Source organism: Musa acuminata, chromosome BXJ2-10, assembly GCF_036884655.1.
Source record: "Musa acuminata AAA Group cultivar baxijiao chromosome BXJ2-10, Cavendish_Baxijiao_AAA, whole genome shotgun sequence".
NCBI classification, from domain to species: Eukaryota; Viridiplantae; Streptophyta; class Magnoliopsida; order Zingiberales; family Musaceae; genus Musa; species Musa acuminata.
The window spans coordinates 7,023,014-7,031,143 of NC_088347.1; the positions used below are offsets into that span (position 1 = coordinate 7,023,014).

The window sequence follows — 8,130 nt, forward strand, 5'->3', positions numbered from 1 at the left end:
ACCTCTTCCGCTGCTCTAGCCACCGCTTGGCCATTACCTCCTAGATCGGGATCGTCGAGGGAGGGCGACGTCGGATCGAGACGCATCGAGGCTCTCCTGATTCTCCCTCTTCTTCGAACACTCTCTCTTTCTTCTTCCTTCTCCCTCGATGCTTCTTCTTCCCTCGCCGCAGCTAAGCTGATACCGCTCGGTAGTGGGCGGTCATAGTCGAAATCGATCGTTACCGACCTGTTTCAGGCAATAACGTTGCTGCCCGATACAGGGCTATATCAAGCATTCCGCCCGGTAGCAGGTGGTCCGGGTACCGATTTGCTGACAGACCGATACATACCGCCCGATATGGGCGGTTCCATATGAAATTTAGAACCTTGATTAAAATTGTAGTCACATATTTCATAATAGACCAGTCTGTATTACCAAGGATATATCAAACTTGGTTATGAAATTTTGAAGCTATAAATTAATCTTCTTTGGCTGTTACTAGAAACAAATTGCATCAGTAGAAATGTCTTCTTGTATGCTTACTATGGACTCCTATAAATGGATGTCATTAAACACTCAAGATCAAGAACTGCAGATAAATTAGTAGATAATTCAGAAAAAGATGAAAGCAGTGTCATACTGATAGGAATTATTGTGTAGGCCGTGTAAAATCTGGACAGTGCATCATGTGAACATGATACAGGGGAAAGAGAAAGGAAAACCGAAAGACAAAGAAAACCTGATTTATGTTTATCTATCCTAATAGGTAGTAAAGGAACAACCATAAGAGAACACTACAGAATGTACAGAAGTTAATGAAGCCAATGGCCACATCAATCCAGCAATAGCTTTTCAATGCCTAACATCGTGTTTCTGATAAATAACAAAACACAAAAAATGTAGAAAGTTACTCTCTCAGTTAAAATATAAAGGGAAATTAATGCTAGAGATACATTTACAGCATTGGCAAGGCCTTTACTGGTGATTTCGTGTACAAAGACAATAGCTGATCTCTGTTGACGCAAGAATAAAGCTTGGGGCATCCTCTACTTTACTACATGGGGCATCCTGATTAAAAAAGACTTATCAGAATTACTAAATGAAAAGCAGCATCTATTTTGAACCAAAAAAGACCATGAGATTTATCTACAGTTGAAAAAATGACAGCCCAATCTCATTTCCAACCAAGATGAATTTAAGATGCAAATTAATCAGAAAGATTCATAAATGCAAGGAATCTTGGTCTTAAAATGGTACAAATAAAGGTAAAGAGGGCTGTGTAGAATTTTGCTGAAGCTGAAATCATAAATTATGAACCGATTCAGCTCATTAAACATAAATAATGTATAAGAGACATTAGCTATTTTAATGATAACATCCAAGCCAGTGGGCAAAAAGGATTCAGATGATGACTCCAATCCTTAACAAAACAAAGAACATAAAGTTAGAGTTTAGCTTAGTGAAATGTGAAATCATAAATTGCATACAGATTCAGCTCATTCAAACATAAATAATGTGTAAGAGACATTAGGTATTTTAATGATAAAATCCAAGCCAGTGAAAAAAAAGGATTCAGATGATGACTCCAATCCTAAACAAAACAAGAACATAAAGTTAGAGTTTGGCTTAGTGAATGTGGCATAAATGCAACAACAAACTTTACAGTTTTAACTGATATTAATCCTTGCACTTAACTAGGTTTCTTCTCTATTATGATACATTGTGATGAACAAAATTTAAGATATGTTCCCTCTAGCTTAAGCTCCTTGTTAGCAGACTAACTAAATTATCTTCAACAATCATATTGCCATTTCACTAATGGGCTGCACATGATTGTAGAAGATGCAAAGAGTAAATAAATTGTTGTCTTGGCCCAGCATTCATTGCCTGCAAATTAACAGCTTGCTGGTACCATGGTACTGGTAGTAACTCTAGTTTTCTACAAGCCCTTCAGCCTAATAATCAATCTGAGGAAAAGATTCTGCAATCAAGGTATAAAACCCTGCATTTTTTCTGCATTTTTCATTCAATTCTTTTTCCAAATACATCCATGTCCTTAAAGATGAGGTCAGGGTGATAAGTGAAAGAAGTTTTATGCTATGTGCCCACCCTTTCTTCTCAAGTTTCTTTTACTCTTTGAATCACTATATATACATATGCATATACATCATTATCAATAAATATTCTAAAAAAGATCAAAACGCTATTACGTTTGATTCACCTTCTTTCCAGAGGGATTTTCAGTCTTTTCAATGGTCTGGAGGAGTAACTTTAACTCCTCTATATGTAGATATATACATACACCTATAAATAGAGTATACTGGACAACCCATTAACTGTGAACTTCTTACAAAGAGGACCTTTTTACTTGAACTTAATCCTGTAGGCACTAAATCTTGCAATAGGTGTTCCGTTTATTGCAATTATTTGACCCAGTAACAGTTGATAGTCAGACTGATGTGTGCAATTGTTGCCTTGTTGGTTGTTGAAGATCCCCGGTATATTGTGTTGACATGGGGCAAATACTGCTACAATAGCTAAGACACACCTATGTGTCATTCTAGTGGATGCCACTTGATACAAAAACTTGCATTTTCAACGCTTGCTGGGCCACCAAGAGCCATGTATGCTCCATTTAGAGTGCCACATGTGCTAAACATCAGGACCAACTTAGGGACACATGTAATCTATGTGATAGAGACATGGCACCTCTGTCACCCAAGTGGAGACTACTTAGTAGGGAAAATATTATTTTCTATCTTTTGTGAGGCCACTGACACCATATGCCACATGAGAAGCCACATGGGCTACTACACCAATTCACCATCATGTGTCTCACTTATATGTCATCCACTCAACAAAGTGTCACTGGGATTCATTGATAAGCTGGCGCTGATCTGGTAGTGGTGTAGCTCCGATGCATCATCACATAAGCACTTCTGGCCCACAAAATTGATATTTCAACCTTCGATGGGGCCATCAAGGCATCAACTACGGACTACCACATATGGATTGTGTGGGAAGCACATGGCTGCCACATCATCACCAACTAATCCATGAACTATGACCATTCATTACTCTTCTAATAATGACTTTTTATCCTTTGATGTCAACCACAGTAGCAACATGATGCCATATCAGCATTTAATGATGGGAGTAGACAGTTGCAGCAAATAGGGCATTTATTGAAAGTTTCAAGACCAGTAGGGTCATAGAGGTGGCCCTCTGCAAAAAAAAAAGAAGTCAAAGTTCAAAGAATTTCCCTGCATTTTACCCTACATACATATACAAAAGGTAGATCAACAAGTGAAGAAATCTTTTGATAGAAGGTTTAAGATTGCAAAGAATGAAAGTATGCATAACATTACTTATGGCAAAATTATGCATATCATTACTTATGAGCAAACAAATAATCCATATAAACCAAATTAAAGGGTCAAATAATCTGATCATTCAAGAACACCAATAAACAAGACATAATTATATTACAACAACAAATACGTGGGTGCACACAAAGTAAATGGGAGACAACTTTTCTTCATTATATTATTTGACCCTTGTCATTTCCCTGCCTCCATTCTCTTTCCAAGAAGGCCGACCACTAAAGAATATGAACAGTAAATTTGCCTTGAAATACTTACTATTACATAGATTTGCAAATGATCCATTAGTCATAACCCATATTCCAAAACAATATTAAGATTTAGGTGTTTGACCAGATCACATGAAAGAAAAAATCCATGTAGTTGACTCAAGTAGTTGGAGATTTTCTGCTCGTCACAAGCTTATGTCAAATTTGGACCACTGGTGGTGTTCAGGTCTGACAATCCTCACCAGACAAATATGTTTTTAGATAATAAGAAGCATTAGCTTGTAATTCCCTCTGAAATGCTGCATTAATCCACTGGTATGGTAGCCATTGAAACCAAGCTGTCTGATGGAATGCAAGTCCTAACAGCCATTATTGCTTCCTAAATACATCATAAAAAGTATGATGTGCAATAGAGTAACATATAAACTTTGGAGGAATTTTACTTAAATAAGGTCAATAATACATACAACATTAAGAATTCATTGTTAATTTTATGGCAATAAGTAAAAGTTCTTTAATCCTAGAATCTTTCCACACTTCATAAGAGAATTTTATGATGCCAAAGTTTTACCAATCAGCAATCAGTTTCCTATGTTAAATTTAATTAGGCTTTTTTATTTCCCTGATTTCCTAAAGTATCTCACTAAGGTTGTATGGAGAAGGCAAGAAACAATTTCACCTATGAAAAATAAAAGCAGACCATTCATACTTCATTGGTGCAAGCAGATTTCTACAATTATGAGCTGTTTTGTACGAGCAATTATAGAACCCCTGGTCAATGCATCTTTTTTTTTCTTTTACCCTAGGCAGGAACTTGTGTAGCATGTTATGTGGACCTATGAGACTGTACAATGTATCCAGGTGGATGTCTTAGATGAACAAGGATGGAGTTCACTGACAATTTAGCAAAGAAAGAGCAACCTAACAAATCATGTTTAGAAACCAATCCATATTTTATTAGCTGATGCTAGAAAATCAATGGCATGCTATGAACTATGCCCAAGTGAGATAAGCATGAGCCTACAAATATGGATAAGATATTCTCACCTGCATGTTAATCAGGGTATGGTTGCAGCAAACTGATATGTTCTCTTCAGACCAAAAGAGCTGGCATGCCACAGCCCAAAATATAAAAAAGTTTGTACCAGGCCCTCTTACCAAAGGTTGAGGGTTCGAAATCTCAACTGACACACTTAATAAGGTGTCGGCCAGCCTAACTGATAAAGACTTTGACAATATATCATAAGATCCTAGGTTCGAATCCAGCCTTCGCCACTTACCCTTTGAATATATATACATATATATATACATATATATATATACATATATATATACATATATATATATACATATATATATACATATATATATATACATATATATATACATATATATATATACATATATATATACATATATATATATACATATATATATATATATGTATGTATATGTATATATATATATATATATATATATATATATATATATATACATATACATACATATATATATATATATATATATATATATATATGTATATATATATATATATATATATACATATATATACATATATATTCAACATCAAGATCACACATGTCAAACTACAACATGTTCTCAATGTCATTGGAGTGTGATTGAATTCCAAAAGAGTAAGAGTGCATGCTGCCCAGCTAGTATTCTCCAGTTGACAATTATTGTTTTCATTCATTTGCAATAATATCTTAAGAGGGATTTAAAATCAAAAGAGGGAGAACAAATAGCTGGCAATCTCTGCGAAATGGAATTGTAATACAATTTATATTACCTAAAAAATGACATCATATGACACATCAAAATAAGCACCCACAACCAGCAAAAATGAGAAGAAAAAAATCATAGGCCCAAAAAAGTTATGATAATAGTTCTCCAAAGGACACTAATAGTAGACACTTTATGAACATGCTTAACAGATACCCGTGAAAAAAAAAGAAACAAATTTGCTTACAGAGGGAAACTATAACCATGGGTTATTTGAGTCCTCCAACAAGATCTTCATATCAGATACAGATATTATGTGGGGTCTCTGAACTCTCCATCAATAACACTAAGTTCTTGAATAATCCAAAGATCAGTGCTGCTAAAACTTGTCTCCTTATTGCTTCCCTCTTTTAAGAATTTAAAGAATATCAGCTTACACAATCATCAGTCTCCTGTCCTGAAAGCATCATGTGATTTTAATGAGACCTTCTTCTGTTGTGTAGAGAAGGAGCACACCCTTCGAAAAAATCAGACAGAGAAATCTCAAGGTCCTCAACCGAGTACTTAATGTACATCTCGGGGTGTCTCCCATTCTCTATATGTAGCCGGAACCGGCCAAGAAAAGACCGGTACGCTGGCAACAACTTCTCCGAGATTGAAATCCTCAACTCCTCTCTCAGCTGGGTGTCTGGCACATACCAAGTCGCTTGGGTTTTATGAGCCTCATCGAAAGCAGCATTGAAAGCTTTGAACCTCTCCCGCAAAGTGGACTTAGAGACGCCTGATGAGAAGCTTCCACTAACATGAATCCCCTCATCTCTCAAGCAGTGAAGGATTCTCATCCACGTGGCCCTCTGGTAGCTCGTCGCAGACAGCCGGAATTTCCCGGTGAGCTTTCTTAAGTAGTCATCACCAATCATTTCCCGGAGCTCAGGTGAGTCCTTCACCTTGTGGACGATATAGTGGACGTTGTTCATTAAGAATAGGTGGGAGAGGGCATTATCCTTGTAAAGGTTCGCCTTGTTCTCGAGATTGTGCTCAAGAACAACTATGATCCAGATCAGGTGGGCGGCGAGGGGAGTCTGGTTCTCGGACACCGGGAAATCAAGCTCTGGCACCGCAGCACCAGCAGCTGCGAGATCATCACCAGAGAACCGGGAGCTCGCAGATGGCCTTGTAACTATGAGCTCGATGAGCGTCGGCTTGTAATCTGAGATGAGGCTGATGTAGTTCATCACGTAGCGAGTAAGGGGATGGATTGTGCCGCCAGGCACCGGTGTCTTGGGTGGATCTCGAAATACTGCGTTCTCAAACTCGGAGAGGATGCCACGGACGGCCTCCGCGAGCCGGGAGAGGATCTCAGTGGCCTGGGTGTAGATGGACTCGGCAGACTTGGATAGGAACACGACGGCGATGTCCGGGAGGAGGTCAGAGATGGTGTCGTGGAGGTCGAGGATCTTGAAGAGCTTCTCCGGTGACCGGCGACCGATGCTGATGGCCTCGGCGAATCCAAAGAGCTGGATGGACGCGCCCTTGACAGTCTCAATGAAAGGGGCGTCATCGGCGATGCCAAGGCCCTCAAAGATGTGCTCGCAGAGGCGGCGTTCGCTGGCGAAGATGATCCGGACACAGACCCGGGCAGCGCGAATCCAGCGCCGTATCTTGGCCTCAAGGGCGTCCCACTCGAGACGCTGGACCTCACCGATGCTGAGCTTCTCCACGCCGAGATTCCGGAAGCACACGTCCACCGCCGCCTTCCGGGCGCCGGCGTACACCTGGACGCACTCCCGGCCGTACCCGGCGGCGATCATCCGCTCCGCGATGCTCCGGAGGTCATCGACCGCGTCAGCCGGCAGCAGATCGATCTCCCGGATGCTCCTCGTCGACCGTATGCTGCTCCGCCGTATGCTGCTGCTCGCCCCCACCGAATCTGACGAAAAGGCCTCTCCCTCTCCACCACCGTCTCCGCCGCCGCCGCCCTCGGCGTCAGACAGATCGCCGTACCCGTCCATGGAAGCCGAGCTATTCAACGAGAGCGAGCTCAGATCGACGAGCGCGTCGACCTCGACCTCGTTGGCCCGGGTTAGCAGCAGGTTGCGGAACTCGTCCTCCAGCCGCGCCATGGCGATTTGGATCGCGTTCTCCGAGGAGGAGTGCGACGAGGAGGAGGACGATCTCCGGGGGCTTCCGACGATGACCGGGTCCTTGATGGAGCGTCGGAGCTCATCGACGGCGCGGAGGTACCTCTCGGCGTCGGAACGGTCCGCGCCGTCGAAAATCATCCGCTCGTCCGCGGCGGAAGACGCGGTCGAGTCCCACCGCATGATCAGCTTCTCCGCCGCCTCCAGGTCCCCCTCCGCCGCCGCTCCTCCTCCAGATCCGTCCATGGGGAAGCGATAGGGTTCCACGGTCTCCGCTCCGATAGGGCGAGTTGTGTGTTTCGTGGTCGCGGAAGGCGGCTTCAGCTGCTGCTGCTTTGGTCTCTTTCGCGTGTCTTAATCGTTTCGAAGAGAGCGACTTTGACTTCTTGCGCTGGTATAGAATATTCCGGTGGGGCGACGGCACACGGGACCTGGGAGTCCCAACTCGTGCGCCGCTGATCGGAGGGCCAGAATGGCGCCACGTGGTGATGATGATCCGGTGTGAGGCTGGTGCAGCGTGGGGTGTCGGTATGCACGCCCCAGCACCGCGGACATCGGGCTCGTGCGGTGAAACCGTGTCGGAGAGCGTGCGGCCAACGGAGGAGAGGACGGTGATAAGAGGCAGAATCTCGATTTCTGGCCGTCCGATGGGAATATAGCCATCGGGGGTCG

The 8,130-nt window shown here is 42.1% G+C and overlaps 1 protein-coding gene across 1 annotated transcript; it reads right to left on the reverse strand.

Moving 5' to 3' along the window:
• Positions 1-786: 786 nt before the first annotated feature.
• On the reverse strand, positions 787-7,801 carry LOC103999766 (exocyst complex component EXO70A1). The gene is made up of 2 exons (XM_065127708.1): positions 5,565-7,801; positions 787-1,050 (listed from the first exon to the last, which is right to left on the reverse strand). Exon 1 carries the CDS (start codon positions 7,702-7,704, stop codon positions 5,794-5,796), a length of 1,911 nt encoding a protein of 636 aa, XP_064983780.1. The 5' UTR covers positions 7,705-7,801; the 3' UTR covers positions 787-1,050; positions 5,565-5,793.
• Positions 7,802-8,130: the final 329 nt, after the last annotated feature.